The 18,703-nt window shown below is 48.4% G+C and overlaps 1 protein-coding gene across 1 annotated transcript; it reads left to right on the top strand.

Moving 5' to 3' along the window:
- Positions 1 to 2,238: 2,238 nt before the first annotated feature.
- CAV3 (caveolin 3) lies at positions 2,239 to 15,175 on the top strand. The gene is made up of 3 exons (XM_017874160.1): positions 2,239 to 2,502; positions 13,939 to 14,286; positions 14,383 to 15,175. The coding sequence occupies exons 1-2, from the start codon at positions 2,254 to 2,256 to the stop codon at positions 14,278 to 14,280; spliced, it is 591 nt and encodes a 196-aa protein (XP_017729649.1). The 5' UTR covers positions 2,239 to 2,253; the 3' UTR covers positions 14,281 to 14,286; positions 14,383 to 15,175.
- Positions 15,176 to 18,703: the final 3,528 nt, after the last annotated feature.

Genomic DNA, 18,703 nt, shown 5'->3' with positions numbered 1-18,703 from the left:
TCTTTGGAAAAGACGGCCTTCCATCATCTTTATTACTATGTCATATGATTACTTCCCCTTTAGGATGATGAGTTCTTCCAAGTGGCTCTTCCATCCCTTGCAACAAGACTGCCATTAGTTGGTCCATCTTTCACCAGACAGATCTGGTTCTACAGTACACAAAACTTAAGTTCAGGCTTAGATCCCTGCGGCGTCCCTCGTGAATACAAGCAACAGTGTTCTTTTTGTGTTCCAATCTCTTTGCAGAATATTCACATACCTGGGAGCGGGGGACCTGGGGACCCAGGCAAGGAATGGAAAAGCAACAAAAAATGTTACCTCTTAATCCTAAGAGACTTAGGGACAGTTTTCTAGTTGCCTGCCATTTATCCCTAGTAACACTGTGGGGGCTGAAAATGTGCTCAGCTAAAAATCTATAGTTCCATCATCGTTTGCCAGGACCGGAGTGACCAATGAGCTATAAACAGAAGTAGCTGGGCGGGACTTCTAAGAAAGCTTTCTAACAGAGCTGACTCAGTTGGCAGATGTCATTTCTTGTCCCTGCCCCTTCCTGTTTCTTCTTATCCAGACTCAGAGATGATGGCTGGAGGAGCAGCAGCCATCTTGTGCCTATGAGGTAGCTTCAAAGCTAGCAGAACAGAAGGATGGGAGTCCAGATGTCTGATGATATCATGAAGCCACTATAGTATTTCTGAACAATTTGTGTTAAGTGAGAGAAAAAAGTTCCTACCTTATTCAAGTCACTATTATTTTTGCATCCTTTGTATTAGTAGCCAAGTGTAATTACTGATAAAGCCTTAATCACCTCTGGTTTTCCCCCTCCTACCTCAAACTTCACTCAGCCCCAATCTACCCTCCAGCAGGCCACCAGTCCTGCTTTGAAGCCTTCAATGGCTTTCCAGCAGCCCTAGATAAAATCCACATTACTTAGTATGATATTTGGGATACTGCACCCCCTAGGCCTGAGCTGAGCTGTATCTCCTGCCTCAAATCCAGACACCCTGTGCTCCAGCCACTCCACATTTTTCAACATTCCTGTCTATACTACTCTTCGATACCCATAATCCTGTAACTTGAAGTGTTCCAGGTGGTGAGCTCCTGCTTGTCATTCAATACATATCTGCAAAGTCACCTCCCACAGGAAGTCTTCCCTGATGTCCTCAAAGTCACTGACTCCTATGGACTTCTAAGACCAGTTCTTTGTAAAATATCTCTGATGTGTGGCACTTGCCACACAGTATTATAATCACTTATCGTTTCAACTGGTCTCCCCTCCTTGACTGGGAGCACTTCAAGGCAGAGACAGAGCCTTGCTGGTCTGTTTATCCCCGGCTATTAGCAAATCCTGAATGAAGGAGTGAATAGACAAGTACATGGAAGCACAGCCCCTGACCCCTGCGGATTCAGAATTGCCATCCTTCAGGCTGCTGGGTCCCAGGGGATGGCTGAGTTAGAAGAGGGCACAGAAAAACCGAGCAGATCTCTAAGAGAGGTGCACCCCACTCATGCATGTGGAGTGTCTGGGGCCCAAGAAAATCCTGGAAGCTGTCATTAGGGCAGGGTGAAGGGTAGCACGAACATGAGCTTCATGTTCCCCGCACCGGGCCTATCCCAGTGCGGGCTCCAGACAGCAGATGAGGGGGAGTCCCACAGCAGCTTCCTCTCCCTGTTTCATCCCCAGCCTGGCCCCACACCACAGTCCATCAACTCCTGCTCCAGGTGAAAACCTCAGAAACCCACAAAGCTTAGACCTGCCCCAGGTCACCAAGCAGCAGGGCCAGGCACTGGCAATCCAACGAGAAGCCCCACAACAACGCATTTCCAGCTCCTGAAGCCATTGCCAGGGTAGGAGAGCCCTAACTGTTATTATCTTGTCCCCATTTTATAGCTGGGGACAGAGTAACCCAGAGAGGTGAAGTGTGCCAAAGGTCACACAGCCAGCCAGAGGCAGAGGAGGGACTAACTCCTCTTTCCTCCATGGGCAGTGCACCCCAAAGGAGCCCAAATGCTGACAGCAGTGGGGCAAATTCCAGGGGCCCCAGAGCGACAGCCAAGTTGGCCACAGCTACACAACGTACAGGAAATGCCAGGCCCTCTGCACCCTCTCTTGAGGCCTAGTGCCCCGAGGCAGCCCCCTTTAAGGAGTGATCGGCCTTCCAGAAGAGCTCCAGTCTTAATTTTAGCTTGGAGGCCTGCCACAGGAGGCTTTGGCGAGAGGCAGGCTGAAGTTATGTGGGACAGCTGTCAGCCGGCATGCTGGGTGGGGCCTATTTAGCTGGTAGGGACATAAGTCTGGGGACACTGAATTGGTCTCTCTGCCCCAAGTATTTTCAGCCCCAGCCGGCCACACGGCTCGGATCTCCCCCTGTGGATCCCCCCAGCTCCGCGATGATGGCAGAAGAGCACACAGACCTCGAGGCCCAGATCGTCAAGGATATCCACTGCAAGGAGATTGACCTGGTGAACCGAGACCCCAAAAACATTAACGAGGACATAGTCAAGGTAGGCTCTGCAGGCCTGCCTCGGCGGGCGGAGGGTGTCAGGCTTGTGAGAGGTGGGCGCTTGGCAGGGGAGGGTTTCTGCTGCAGACACAGCTTCCCTGAAAAGAGACTTGTTGCTCTGTTGTCTCTGTATCACCCCACCCCACTCCACCCCACCCCCCAAAAAAGGCTTGTAAATCACCCAAGGACCTTTAGCAAAATCAAGAGCAAAAAAATTAGCCTCATCTCCATGACCCAAGTGCTAATCAGGGCGGGAGAAGCGAGTCACAAAGAAAATTCCTCCTTACTACTGTGACGCTACTGCCACTCACTCCTGGCCCTCCTCCTGGGAGGAATAGGAATGGGCAGCCAAGCTGGGCTCCTTTCCATGCCAGGGGGCATTTCTGTGGTCTCTCCAGTGGGTGCAGGGTTAATCCCCAGAGGGCAGCTTCCAGCAGGACCGGCAGCCCCTCGAGGTGCACTCACTCCCCCAGAGCACTGCCCAACATCTGTCCTTAAAGCTGGAGGCCATGCCCAGCCCTCCCCCAGCTCCCTCCTCACCCCAGGTCTAGTGGCCAGGACAGGGCAGAGGGCACCTGGGACCCTAGAAAGGAATGCTTAGAGTTGTCCAGCCCTCAGGGAGTCTTCCAATGTCTGAAGTTGGGCCTCTTTCCTCGCCTCCCGGTGACACTAACAGACCTGCTGCCTCCAGGCCTACACCTTCAATCCAACTTCCACCCAGTACCCGGAGGGATCTTTCTTTTTTTCTTTTTGGGACAGTCTCACTCTGTCCCCTAGGCAGGAGTGCAGTCGTGCACTCACGGCTCACTGCAGCCTCAATCTCCCAAGCTCAAGCAATTCTCCCTCCTCAGCCTCCTGAGTAGCTGGGACCACAGGCGAGTGCCACCATGCCCGGCTAATTTTTGTATTTTTAGTAGAGACCGGGTTTCATTATGTTGACCAAGCTGGTATCAAACTCTTGGGCTCAAGTGATCCTCCTGCCTCCCAAAGTGCTGGGATTACAGGCGCAAGCCTCCGCACTTGGCTCGGAGGGAACCTTCTAAAGCAGAATTCCTCCAAGAAGGGTCCCCAGCCACCAGCATCAGGGTCACTGGAGGGGCTGTTAAGAGGGCCAGTGTCTGGGGCCTCTCAGATTCTACTGAAAGTGTTGGAATCTCAGGCCGGGGCTGTCCAATAAGGATACTGTTACCACAGGGAATTTTAAATTTTCTAGCAGCCACATTTTAAAATGCAAAAGCAAACAGGTGAAATTAATGTTCATGATATTTCTTACTTAATCCTATATATTTAAAATAGTATTATCTCAACATATAAGCAATATAAAACAATTATCAATGAACTATCGTACAGTCTTCAAGTTTAAAATCCAGTGTGCTTCCTGCACCCACAGAGTATTTCAGTTCAGACTTCACATTTTCATCCAACATGCTTGTTCTGCATTTAGATTTCATAAAATGTACATGTGAAAATCAATTCACATGCCTGTACTGTTTCAAACATTCTGTAAAAATTTTTCAATAATGAAATCAGGGTTTACATTTTAATTAAAGTTAAACAAAATATAGAATTCTTCAGTTTCGCTAGCGACATTTCAAGTGTTCAAAGCTCCTGGCCACTGGATCAGACTGTGTGGCTGAGGACTTGTTCTAAAGCACAGGCCTGTATTGCGGTCTTTCAGTGGGGCACCCCCCATGCTGGAGAAGCCTAGCCTGTCCATGTGGCTGTCCAAACCCAACACAATCTGGCCCCAACCTGCTTCTTCTGCCTGGTTTGCTCCCACCTGCCAGCCCACCCACCAGAGTACCTTCCTGTGCCATTGCCAGAAGTGCATGTCCCCTCTTTTCCAGGTGGTGAATGCCTCACTCAGCCTTCAAGACCCAACTCCAATGCAATCTCCTCTAGGAAGCCTTCCCTGACTCCTCCAGGCAATTAGTTGCTCCCACTTCTGTCCCCTTGCTTCACTCAGGGCATTCCTCTACAACAGCTCTTATTACACTGGATATTATATTTCTATACATTATGAGTGATGGAGATAGAGTATATAATATAGTACTGTGTGAAAGTTGCAATAAGGAAAATTAGGAAACAAATTTTACAAACCATAAAGCACTATATACATGTAAATAAAATTGTACATGTAAAATATTATTAGTTATGGTTTCCATCAGTGTGATCTAGCAGGAATAGTCCTGGATTTGACTTTAATAGACTTGATTTCAAATCCAGTCCATTTTACCTAAAAATGATAACACTGGACGAGCCAACCAGGTTTTCTGAGCCTCAGTTTCCCCTGTAAAGTAGGAATAATATCATTTACCTCCACCAGGTAAACGAATCTCAGAGCAGCACTGTGCAATATAATGTAAGGATTGAATGAGAAGAAGGGTTTGAAAGTGTCTAACACAGTCCCTGGCACCCAGCAAGGATGTGACAGTGTGAGTCAAAGAAAGGTCTCAAAGAGCTTGCAATCTAGAGGCAAGAGAGCTAAGCCAGGAGCCTGTGTCACGCCTAGGTAACCATCTGGTACACCCTGGTGGGCTGCAGGGGGATGGGAAAGAGAACCCCACGAGGGAACATGGTTTCTAAAGGGCACCCACAATGAGTGGTAAGTACAGAGGGAGCCCTGGAGGGAGCCAGCTGCAAGCCGCAGGCCTGGATTATGACGCAGAGGGAGCAGCGGGGGCGGCAGCACAGATGCAGTGGCTTTACGCAGCCTTCCTCGGGCTAAGAGCTGTCGTCTCCTGGAGGCCCTGAGCCCTATAAAAAATAGCAAAGGCTAAACAAGGGTGCCACACATAATTTTGTCCAGAGGAGGTGGTTATTTGGTATGTTTTGGACATTCTCTGCTTTAGGGATTTATTTGACTTTTTCTTTCTTTTATTTTTAGTGAGTGAGAAATGAAAAAAGTTTACTGCAGAACAGGGATCATAAAGCGGACTCAGATATATATCAGCTTTAGATAGATTTCAGGTCTATGTTACAGTCTGTTAAAGAATAAAGAAAAGAAAGAAGGAGAGAAGGGACTGTGGCTAGGAGGGATAAAGCCAGACTGTTCAGCCTCTCAATTGCCAGGATTTCGCCATTGATGGAGGAAAAGAGAGATGGGAAGGAAAAGGGAATGAGGGAGACAGAGAGAGATGGAGAAACTGGAAAGAGGCTGAGAGGAGGGTGCAGGAGGCCCTGGCAGTGCCCCAGGTGGCAGGTGGCAGGGTGGCCTCACAGGTGGTAGCAGGTTCCTCATGGGCTAAGATGAGTGATAAGGAAAGAAGGCTGGAATAGGACCTGGCTACAGAGACTCGAGTTCTGGTCCAAGACCTGACAGTAACTTGCTGTGTGACTCTGAGGAAATCCTTTGCCCTCTCTGGGCCCAAGTCCCTGGTGCCACCAGCCACTTCTGTTTCACATTTTAAAAAGTCAAGGATGAAGAGTAGGAGATAGACATACTACATCCATGGATTTGACCCCCAGTAGAGGGGAGGCACCCCTTTTTGGCCCTGCCCTTGGCCCAGGCAGCCAAGGACAGAGGAAAAGCCCCATACACCGCAACAGACTTCAATTGTGGTCTCCAAAGCTGGGGGCCCAGGGCAGTGTAGAAGGTCATGGAGATTGGAGCTGAGGAACTGGGGGGAGCACACCCCCATTCCTGTTGCCACTTGCCTCCTCACCAACACTGATTCCACAAATCGCTACTGAATGCCTGCTCAGCACAGTCACTGTGCTATCCCAGAGGACATGGTGATGAGCAGGACAGGCTCACTGCATGCAAGCCCTCCAGGCTGCGGGGACGGGAATGTCTGCCAAAAGTCCTCAGGGTTCTCATCTCACCAGTGGGTACACCCAAGGATGCCTCAACCTTCACAGCCAGGTTGGAAAGGTTCTAGCCCCAGTACAGGTATACCTCAGGACCTCAGAGCCACCCCACACTGTCCCCAACTTATTTCTGAGAAGGCTTAGGGCCACCTCACTGACAGTGCGCTCTCTCTCTCTCCTCTCTCTTTCTCTCCTCTCTCTCTTCTCTCTCTCTCTATCTCCCTTTCTTGACTCACACATAGGCCCCCAGGGTCCTAAAGCAGTCATGCTTGAACCTGAGAGTCATGCAGGTTTCCCAGCTTCTGTAGTCAACTCCTCCCTCGCAAGCTTCTCCCAAGTTGCCCTTCAAGCAGCGGAAGGAGATAGACAGGATCCCAGCTCCTCCACGATACTACTCCCCATCCCCCTCCACCCACATGTGCCACAGAATGCCTGCTTTCTTCAGAAAATCAAACTCCCATTTGCCCCTCAGCTCAGGCTACACAACACCCAGAGGAACCAGATGCCCACCAGCCCTACAAACTCTTGTTCCAGGTTTGTGCCCATCAGGGACACCCTGTCGCACAAAGATGAAACTGACCTGGTACCTCCCCTGGAGAGGAATCCAGCCCTGGCGAGAAAATGAGATGAGAACATACAGGAGAAGGTGCTGAACACCATAAATGAGTGCCTGGTTAAGTGTCATGGGAGGTTAGGAGAGGAAGAATTACTTTCATTGGGAAAAATCAGAAGCCAGCTTTATGGAGAGGTGGTATCCATGGTGCAGTATAAAAATGAGAAAATTAAAATGTGAAATGGAGGAACAAAGTTTTCCATGAAGAAATGGAATAAGCAATGGCTTTCCCAACATTATTCCCCACTGGGAATAATGTTGGGCAGAGTCAGCAAATGTGAGAGGCTGTCATTACCACTGCCCCTTCCAGTGTTCATGGCAGACATGACTAATGGATCACAGCACTGCTCCATGGAAGCCATGAACCATCAGCTAATCATAGTGGGTACAACAGATAACACTTCACCACTGCTCTGTCTGCAGGGGAATAATGAACTATCGAAGAGGATTAGGACAGAGCATCTGAAAGGGAATTTGTGGGAGAGAAGGCAGGAAGGGCAGGTTGAAACTAAATAATGGAGGGTCATCCAATCCACCTGTCATTTCGTATTGGCAATTCCTTCCTTTTGGAAATGTCTTGCCCTCTGTCAATGACCTCTAAGAAAGGCTACATCAGACTAATTTACACTGAGGTATTACAACTTAGTGTTATGAGGACTCCTGGGTATCAACTGATCTAGAGTTTTTCAAAATGCAGTCCACTTTCCCAGGGTCCACTGGTGGGAGCACTTATTAAAATGCAGATTCCTTGGCCTTGCCCCCAGAAGTTATTCAGCTGAGCTGGTGAATGTTTGCATTTCATGTTTGAGCATAAAATTTTCATGCTCAGGCCAGGCACGGTGGCTCATGCCTGTAATCTCAGCACTTTAGGAGGCCAAGGCAGGTGGATCACCTGAGGTCAGGAGTTCAAAACCTGACCTGGCTAACATGATGAAAACCCGTCTCTACTAAAAATACAAAACAATAGCCAGATGTAGTGGTGGGCACCTGTAATCCCAGCTACTCAGGAGGCTGAGGCAGAAGAATTGCTTGAACCCAGGAGGCGGAGCTTGCCATGAGTCGAGATCGCACCACTGCATTCCAGTCTGGACAGCAAGAGCAAAACTCCTTCTCAAAAAAATAAAAGAAGAGTTTCATGCTCAAACCTGTCAGCTTGTCAGCAACCAAGTCCCATTCATCCTACAGAAGACACCTGGGGCCCAGAGTTATCCCTTGTTTTCCTTAAAGACAGACAGTATCAGTTACCAATTGCTGAGTAACAAATCATTCCCAAACTTAATGGCTTAAGGAAACAACCATTTTTTGATTTCTCACAGTTCTGTGGGTTGGCAGGGCTCAGTTTGGCAGTCTTGCTGGTCTCACTGGGGGCCTCTCATGCGACTACAGTCAGATGGTGGCTGAGGCTGCAATCACCTGGGGGCTCCACCAAGCTGGAACATCCAAGATGGTTCACTCATAGCCCTGGAATACTGGCAGAGATGGCTGGGAGACACAGCTCAGCTGTGGTGCTGGGGTGGCTGGCCCTCTATCTCTGTGTAGTTTCAGGCCTCCTCATTCACATGCCTCTCCATTAGTCTCTCAAGCAGCATTCAGCAGTGCGTTTCTAATTCTACCAGTCTCCAGAGCAAAGTATAAAAGTGGACTTCTAACATGGGGGCTTAAAGCTCCTAAAAGCAGAAGCTGCTGGTCTTTCTGAAGGATTAGTTCTAGAACTGCACAACATCCTTTCTGCCACATTCTTGTGGTTAAAGTGAGTCACAGGGCAAGCCCAGACTCAAGATGGGTTGAGACTACCTGAGGACAAACACTGAGAAGCATGACTAATGGAGGGTCATCTTTGGAGACCAGCAAACCACCCACCGAAAGCTCATGCACAGCCAAGCCTAGAGCTCCACCCAAGGTGCTTCTATTGTTCCCCATTCCAATATGCACCAAATTTCTTGAAGGCAGAGACTGAGAGGGCAGAAGAGTGGATGAGAAGGGACAGGCAGTGAGGCAAAGATCAGGGCTTAGTGGATTGCTGAGGAGCTTCTTCTGGCAGGTTCTTCTCTTCCTCTCTCTCTTTGCAGCCCTCTGTTATCTCAGTCTCTTCCCAACTCCTTTACATAAACCCAAGTCCTGTTGTGCCCCAGCCCAGGTGCCCTAGGTCCCCTAAGGTAGACCTGGAGCTGAAGAGAAGGGCTGGAGGGCACTAGGATGGGGGTAGGTATATGGTCCTACCTAGGACACTCTCAAGTCCAAGAGCATCCTCTTGAAGGATGAGTCAGAGATATTCTCAACTGCAAGCTCCAGATGATGCCTGGCCACCTCCTCCTCCCATCAAAGCCAGCCTGTGCTGTGTTCTGTGCCTCAGGCCCTGCTAGGGTATCTGGCCCCTTCAGTGACCCTGCTGTCAGGCTGACCTGAGCATCACTCTGCCAGTCCCTTACATGCCATGTGAAATAACACATGTAAGATACGTGACCACAAACTGGCATGCATAAAGGGCCAAATACATTGTGTGTGTTACCGTGGTTATCCCAGGTTGTACAGAATTCTATTATTTTGTTGCTACCAATTATAACAAAAGGTGCAGAGCTTCTCCATTTTTACAGTTTTTGCAGCTATCACCTCATTTTACTTCCTATTTTATAGGCCAGTGCCTCTAAAACTGAGTGAAGGACCAGTTTTAATATTATTATTCCAATCCATTGTACAGCTCTACTTTTGCAAAATATAACAAAAATTAATCACTGGAAAAATGAAAAGAAAATAGCCGTGCCGTTATAAGCACCAATTTGTATTGTTAGATTCAATAAACACAAAATTACTGCATCAAATTTCTATGAATATTTCTAAGCACTCTCAACTTCTATAATTACCTTGTTGGGAGACAGGGCACACTGATTGTGACTGCCTTTTAAGTAACAAGGTAATAGGGGAGGAAGCTGGGACCTAGCAAAAGCTAAGCCTCTCGCTTGGGTTTGCTGACTCTGAAGCTAACTCCGTGTCACTACAGATCTTGGCCCAATCGTCTCTGTGTAGAGTTGAAAAAAGAAAGCAAACAAACAAAAAACCTAGCATCTCAGAGAGGGAAAGTACCATGCCCCAAATCACACAGTAACTCGGTGGCCAGTGGATACTGGGACCATATACCTATCCCCCTGCTAAGGGCTATTTCCCCAGCCACAGATACCCTGTTTGAATTGTCCAAGGCCCTGGATGCCTACGGACTGAGTCATGCAGGACTCTGGGGGAGGTATTTTTGACCGTGGGTGACTGCTGTCCTCCCCCGCATCCTCAAGCAATCCCCCACCCTGCTATCCTGCACTTTCCCCGCCCTCTCAGAGACTGCAGGGACTGCGCTGGCTGGTTTCAATTAATCAACTGAGTCTCTTGCTGTTCCAAAAATATGCCAGAGAAGGGGACACCGACAGAATGTGCATCATCGTTCCCCCTTCCTCATGCTCCGGCCCCTCTCTCCAAATGCACACAATGTCCTGAGCCTCAGCCCACCACCCTCCAAGAAAAAGCCATCTCCTCTCTGCTTCTGGAAAGGAATTAAGAAATGAAGTCACTGTGTGCTTGTGCTACACTGGCACAACTGCCTAGAGCTGCCTGAGCCGGGCCTTATAAATATCTCCCCAAACTAGCATGCTGTGGCCAAAGCTCTCTCAATGCTCAAATCTGAGCTAAGGGAACAGCTGCCTCCTCCAAGCCCAGCCCAGCCCTCTGAGAGCACGTTTTCTGAGATTCACAGAAAATAGAGCACTTGCCCCACACACAGCCCCCAAAGGCAATCCCTGGCAATAATTCAAATGTTAGCACCAACGGCTTCTGCAAACACCAAAAAGAGAAGAAAAGAAAGATAATTAAAAGACACACACAGAGGCCATTGGCAGTAGGATTATTACCGTAAGTACTGTAATTATTACTGTAAGTACTGTGATTATTACTGTAAGGAAAGGAGGACTCCATCCATCTTATCAGCACAGACTGAGATACACACACACACACACACACACACACACACACACACATTTATAACTAGGTAGGCTGGAGAATAATCCAGGATGTCAAAAGAATTTCTGAGACGTACTTTCGAAGGAAACTTCAGAGCACCTGAAGGAATAATTACCATCATTGAGCAATATTACCATCACAATAGCACCATGTGCCAAGTATTGTGCTAAGCACTGCTCAAGAGGTAGTGTGCCTAGGCGAAGTGGGTAATCAATCAGTATTTATTTGGATGTGTAGGTAGGCAGATGAATGGATGGATGTGGATGGACGGATGGATGGATGGATGATAGATGAGCAGGTGGATAGGTGGCTAGATGGATAGATGAATGAGTGGATGGATAGGTTGGGTGTCAGTCCATTTCGCATTGCTATAAAGGAATACCTGAGACTGGGTAATTTATAAAGAAAAGAGATTCGTTTTTGTTCACGGTTCTGCAGGCTGTATAAGAAGCATGGTACAGGCATCTGCATCTGGTGAGGCCTAAGGAAGCTTCCAATCACATCAGAAGAGCTGGCGTATCACATGGTGAGAGAGGGAGCAAGAGAGATCCTGGGCTCTTTCAAACAACCAGCTCTCATGTGAACCAGCACAGCAAGAACTTACTCATGACCACAGGGAGGGCACCAAGCCATGGTGAAGGGTCCGCCCCCATGACCCAAACACCTCTCACCAGGCCCCACCTTCAACACTGGGGATCACATTTCAACATGAGATTTGGAGGGGACAAACATCCAAACCATCTCAGTGGGGTGTGGATGTATGGATGAATACATGGAAGAAAAATGATCTCAATCAGCAGGATCAAGGCCCTGGGGATTTGGTCCATAGGCATGGGGAGTGAATATGACTTTTCCATCCCTGTTCCAATCCCTCAGTCCCCCAAATTCCTAGCCAGCCACCACCTCCAGGAAGCCCTCCAAGAAGAAGTGACATCCTTCCTGAGAAGATGAGGCCCATTTTCTTCCTCTCCTCCCATCCACAGGCTTGCGTAACAGATTAAGTCATCTCTGATGAAACCTGCAGCAGAGAAATCTGGGGGCCGAAATTATACAAGGAAGGTCTTGGGAGGCCCTACTGACTCAGGTCAGCTTTTTCATATCTCCTGCAGCCCAGAGTCTCACCCTGTAAACTGTGCTGCCTGCTAACACACCACCCCGAGTGAGGCCTCATCCTCAGGGATCCCCAGCCTCAGAGCACAGGGGGATCAGGGACCTGAGGTGGGGTGCAGGAGCTCAGAAGCTAAAGTCACATGAGAAAAGGGGGCCCAACACTGTCTGAGCAACATGGTTCTAGTCACTCCCTTCCCCAGAAAACATTGTACTGGAAAGAAATACCCCAAACAATCATATCTTTAGTACTAGAGAAATACAAACCCAAGACTCTTTTCTTTTTTCTATTCTATTAATTCTCTGTGATGTGGCCATTTTTTTAATAATGAAATTAATTTTAATAATGGTGATGCAATAGAGGAGAGGATCCCCTCCCCATAACCAAAGTGGGAAAGGGACTAGCCGGGAAGATTGAAGTTGGAGCCTCGGCTGCATATCCCCACACAGGCCCCTCCTGTTGATCTGATTAGTCTGTACCTCCATTCATCCCCTTTTTATTTAAATGGTCCAGGAGCACTGCTAGAAAGAAAACATCTCAGAACAGTTACAGGCATTAGCAAACAGCTCTGCAACCTCCCACTTGGCAGGCTGTACTGGTAACAACCATGGAGAGACCAGTCATTAAGCAGCTAAGTTGGTTCACTGCTGTTTAACTGACCAGTGGAGCTTTTTTCTTTAGACGGAATGTCTGTTGCCCAGGCTGGAGTGCAGTGGCGTGATCTCGACTCACTGCAAGCTCTGCTTCCCGAGTTGTCACTGTTCTCCTGCCTCAGCCTCCCGAGTAACTGGGACTACAGGTGCCCGCCACCATGCCTGGCTATCTTTTTTTTTTTTTTTTTTTTTTTTTTGTATTTTTAGTAGAGATGGGGTTTCACCATGGACCAGTGGATTTTACAGCCTCACATCCTTTCATCCTCATGATACCACTGGAAGATTGTCATTGACTCCATCTTACAGACAAAACAGCTCAGGCTTAGTGATGCTAAGTGACATCACCCATGTGTAGGCAGCTAGGAAGGTGCTGCATGCATAGCAGGGCTCGAGAGAGGTCAGCTAAGTGACGTGAGGAACCTCTGCCTGTTCACCATCCAATCCACAGATGCCAGTAAATCGCTGCAGGATGCATACGACTGTCCAACACCCTTCAAATCATAAAACAATAGAATTTGAGAGCTGCGGCTGTAGCACTGCCACTAAGTCACTGTTGGCTTTAAGCAAGTCACTCACCTTGAGGGGGTTGAACGAGCATGCTGTGTTGGTCAGTGGTGCCTAGGAACAACAGCAGCTTGGACTCAACAGGGAGCTTGTTAGAAATACAGAGCCTTAGACCCCACTCCAGACTTGGGGAGTCGGAATCCTGGGGTGATGATATGGTCTGGATCTGTGTCCCCTCTAAACCTCATGTTGAAACATAATCTCCAGTGTTGGAGGTGGGGTTGGGTGGGAGTTGATTGGATCACAGAGGCAGATCCCTTGTGGCTTAGTGTTGTCCTCACAATAGTGAGAGAATTCTCATAAGATCTGGTTGTTGTAAACTGTGGCACTCCTCCACCCCGCCCAGCTCTCTCTCTTGCTCCCACCCTCACCACGGGAGATGCCTGCTCTCCCTTCTTTTGCCATGATTGAAAACTTCCTGAGGCCTCACCAGAAGCCAAGCAGACGCCAGCACCATGCTTCCGGCACAGATCACGACCCATGGGCCAATTAGACCTCCTTTCTTTATCAATTACCCAGCCTCAGGTATGTCTTTAGAGCAACGCAAGAATAGCCTAATACAGGCAGGGTCCAGCTGCCAAGGTTAACCTGACCTCTAGGGGATTCTGACATATGCACGCACACACCCAAAAGCTTGAGAAGCGAGTGGCTTCTGTGAATTGAGGCTTCCCCTTGCCGCCCCTGCAGGTGGATTTCGAAGATGTGATTGCAGAGCCTGTGGGCACCTACAGCTTTGACGGCGTGTGGAAGGTGAGCTACACCACCTTCACCGTCTCTAAGTACTGGTGCTACCGCCTGTTGTCCACACTGCTGGGTGTCCCGCTGGCCCTGCTCTGGGGCTTCCTGTTCGCCTGCATCTCCTTCTGCCACATCTGGGCGGTGGTGCCGTGCATTAAGAGCTACCTGATTGAGATCCAGTGCATCAGCCACATCTACTCACTCTGCATTCGCACCTTCTGCAACCCACTCTTCACGGCCCTGGGCCAGGTCTGCAGCAGCATCAAGGTGGTGCTGCGGAAGGAGGTCTAAAGCCAGGTGGGGCAACGAGGGTGGCAGGGCAAGGGGCGTTGGGCCAGGCTGGTCCCCGGGGGACTTCTTCACAAGGGCTGCTGGCGAGCTCTTTCTCTTTAGGGACTGCTCTATACTCCATGATGGAGCACACAGTGTAGGGAAGCCAGAAAGAAAAGACAGCCCAGCCACGGAAGCACAGTGGCCCTTCGCTCTCCCCCAGCCCCACCACGATGCCCCCATGCCCGGGCGTGAGGGAAGATCATTTGCTAAGAGGCAGCTACTGCAAGTCTTTGCGTTCACTTGTACTGTAACAACATAAACCAGCACGCGGTTCCCACCGGGGGCCAACCTGTCCACGCGCACTCAGGAAAGTGACCAGTGACCACTGGCATTAGGAGGGTGGCTCCAATAAAGGATTTTGGCTGCATTTGGGGAATGATGCATTTTATTCATGCCTGTAAGATTGGTCTGTGTCCTGACCAGCTCCAAAAATACACTTCACCGCCCTGAAAAACAGATACAGGGAAAGCTGGTTGTCTCTTCACTTGGCCAAATCCAAGGAACAGAACAGAGTCTTTTTCTTCTTCGGATTCTATTGTTTGCTGGGATTGTACATGTTCCTTGGGAGATCATGTTCAAGTGACTCCTGTTGCCTGAACCCAATAACAGGCACCAATGGAGGAAAATGGCCTTTGGGCTGGCAGGGGCAGTGACCCTCCCAGGGTACCACTGAGGGCAGGGCCTGCATTCAAGCCTCCCTGAACCTCCCCTTTGGCTAATTGAGCCCCTGAAATGCACAGCACTGCCATTTGACATGAGAGTACCTTCAGCCTTAAGAGATGTGAAGAAGTCACAAGGTCTAATTTGTGCATGTGTGGACTCACTATGGAAATAAAATGCAATAGAAAGAGCATGTATCGCTTCCTTCCTCCTTAAACACAGACACACACACACACACACACACACACACACACACACACATACACACTGCTCTTATCTTCTTTAGGGCTGTCTTTTCCAAGTGTGCTATCCAGAACTTAGCCATTAAAAAAGAAAAGATGGGGACGGGTGTTAGCATCTGTGGTCCGGTTCTTTTGGAAATGCTGTATATTTCTCTCACAGATTTTCAATAGGCATTGGCACATTAAAGGCTCTGACAAGTCCTGCAGTAGAGCACACAGTGTAAGGAAGCCAGAAAGAAAAGACAGCCCAGCCACGGAGCACAGTGGCCCTTCGCTCTCCCCAACCCCACCACGATGCCCCATGCCCCGGCATGAGGGAAGATCATTTGCTAAGAGGCAGCTACTGCAAGTCTTTTTAGACCAGTATCCCCCAATTCTATCTGATCTTTTTTTTTCTTTTCATGCAACACCCATTTAAGTCTCATATAATTAAGGTTCCACAGCACTTGTCAGGTTTTCGGAGACATTATTCATGCCTGGCCATGAGCCCAGTGGTCTTGGGAGGCAGTGTGGTGAAGTGTACCGCACACAGCTTAGGAACTAGGACGCAGGCAGCCTTGGTTCTAGTCCTGCTTCTGCTCCCGGTTGCCTTCTCTGCCTCAATTTCATCATCCACAAAATGATCTCTAATGTGCATTTTGGCTCCAAAATTTTACCCAATTTTGGTTTTCTCCTAACATCTTATGTAAATTTCAAACACAGAGAAAAGTTGAACAGCTACCTACCCATCTAGGCTCTACCATTAACATTTTTCTACCCCAGCTTTCTCACATCCCTATCCATCTATCCACCCCTCTCCATCCCACAAATCTCATCTTTATGCATGTTTAAATATGTTGCAGAGATTAGTATATTTTACCCCTAAACACTTCATCATTCATCCCTTGTTTCTGCAGATGAGAAAGTTACAGTCCAGAGAAGTCAGCAATCTTGCCAAAAGGCACCCACCTAGCCAGCATTATCGCTGTGACTCCAGCCTGCTGCCTCTGCTCTCCATTGGGGCTCTTCCACATTGTTCGGAGGCTCAGCAGGCCTAGGCTCCCCCCGCTGAAAAGGATTAAGGCTGATGTTACCTATGTCTTCCTCAAAGGGCCTGCCCTTTCAAATGTGTCTTGAAATCATGAGGCCATCCGTTTCAGCCTTGGAGTCTTGGGTTATGTAGAGAATTTCCCATCTTGGTATTTGTTATAACTGGATTTGACGATGACTCCAATTTTTCAAGCTCACTCTCTTTCTCTAAGGGCAGACTATGGTCGGTGTTTAATTACCCACAAAGTTCACAGAACTGGAGGCAGAACACACATCTGAGATGCATGGGTGTCCAAGGAGTTCTTCTCCCTCCAGGAATCCCCTTGAGAAGTAGCAGGCAGAAAATCACATTGAGGGTATGATGAGAATGGGCCTGAGGCAGGAGGATGGAATTCCCTCTTATAAGATACATAGGGACCACCAGGCACTCCTGTTTGAAATGCAGGTTCCAAAGCTCTAGCTCCAGAGTTTGATTCAGTAGTGGGGCCCAGGAATGTGCATTTTAACACAAACTCATTTGTGATGCTGCAGATGGCTCCCAAATCCACTTTTAAGAAATATGTGTTAGTGTTCCTTCAAGGTAACAGTCTAGAATCCTATTATCGCCAGAGTTCAACTGTGGTTCAGAGCAGGTTCGGGGACATCATACAAATGTTTGTTCCTGAATCTTAGAGCATCTTCTCACAGAACTCTGACAAGTGAGTGCACCTGTGATTCCAGAGAATGGGACCAGGGCCCCCTTCCACACCCTGCCACAGTCCATGCACCTGTGCCATAATCAGGCCAATAGCTCTGAAGCCCTGCAGGGATCTGGGTTCTACAAGCCACGTGTTCCAGTCACCGTTCTTGGGAGGAAGAACGGGGACAAAGCAACGTATGGAAACAAATGTTTATTAAGTGCAGTCTCTATCAAGCAGCTAATGAAGCAGACACCTTATGATCAGCCATGCCATTCACCAACTGGCACAGTTACAGAGGGGTGCCAGAGCAGGTCACCACAGTAGAACAAAATCAAGGCATTCACATTTTGCCTTAAGTGGCGTTTCATTGCTGTTGAATACAAAAAGGGTTAAACACTTTGAAACCAGGATTTTCTTAAAAGACAGCCTGCATTGTCCCTTTACATTTCCCGAAGTGGCAAAACATAGACTCAACCCAAAAGGAGACCAAAGTATGTGCCAGATATTTTTTTCAGCGCCTAAAGAAATAAGACTCAGAGTTTCCACATTCACTTTTGATGATCAGAGCCATGAAACATTGCAGAAGACAATCTGCAGCTCCCACTTCCTGACAACCCCAGCCATGCATATGGCTGTAAACAAGTCTGAAACTGTAGGGAAAGGTGGTTGGGAGACCTCAGGCATGAGGTCTGGGGAGGAGGCCAAAAGGAACTGAGCCTGAGGTAGCGTTCAGAACCCCTGTGCTCATTTTTCTGGGCTTTGTTTGGGGAAAGACTAAGAAATGATGAAAACGCTCTCAAGGAGATCCAATGGGGCTATTGAAATTGAATGTCACTTATTTGCCATAAAAGAGACTCCTGTGCATAATGAGACCCAACGTACCCGCCAGAGCTTTCGCATGAAGAGAACGACAAAGTATCCCACTTGGTTCTGATGTCCAATAATCTCATAACTCCAGGGTTTCTAGGAAGGCTGTGCTCTTGGTCAGAAAATCTACTGTGAGTTGCTGACCCTTTGATACCTAGTGGCCTCTGTTGGCTCCTAGGATGGCAACTTCCCTGGGACCAGCAGAGACCTCGGTCATCTCTGGCTGGTGGGCAGCGAGGCATGGATGCTAACAGACACCACTACCGCTGCATTTGCGCCCAGAGCACACAAGTGTTCCAGTACATGGGCACAGAGGCCCCAGAACAGCATCCTGTTAGCTTCCCAAAGAGCAAGGACTGGCTGGTGCTGACGCTCTTCATGCATGTCCCAGCAACACTGAGCAGTGCCTTGCAGTCCAAAGATGATACTATCTTCAATCTCCAGGTTATACTGAAGACCTTGTGCTAAATCCTTAGACTTTGAACATGGACATTTCAGTGCATGCCTCTCTTCTCCCAGAACATCTAGACAATGCTAGCTCATTCTATTGTGTGTGTATGTGCATGTGTATGGCTATGTGGCTACTGCAGCATGGAGGAAGAAGAAAGTGTGTTATAAAGAGAGAGAATGGATCTGTGGCTTTTGAGAGTGCTCCTGCTGTATCCCAGTAAGTACAACAATGTGTCTGGAAACTTAAAAGGCGCCCCACCATGCGCTGAGCTGGCCAGTCCCTGACAGTAAACTTCTGATCAACAGTGTCCTGTATTTAGTGACAAAGTATTTCTTAGACGTGTTCATGTCCTAACTTCAAGGCTGAGAGGACATTTGAGAACATGTTCACTAGGTAAGAAAAAACTCTGACACCCCTAGTGAATTTCTATTTTTTTTTTTTTTTTTTTTTTT

This window comes from Rhinopithecus bieti, unplaced genomic scaffold (genome assembly GCF_001698545.2).
Source record: "Rhinopithecus bieti isolate Rb0 unplaced genomic scaffold, ASM169854v2 scaffold_7049, whole genome shotgun sequence".
Taxonomy (NCBI): Eukaryota; Metazoa; Chordata; class Mammalia; order Primates; family Cercopithecidae; genus Rhinopithecus; species Rhinopithecus bieti.
The sequence above is the reverse complement of the archived record's forward strand: the minus strand, read 5'-3'. Positions and strand labels throughout refer to the sequence as shown.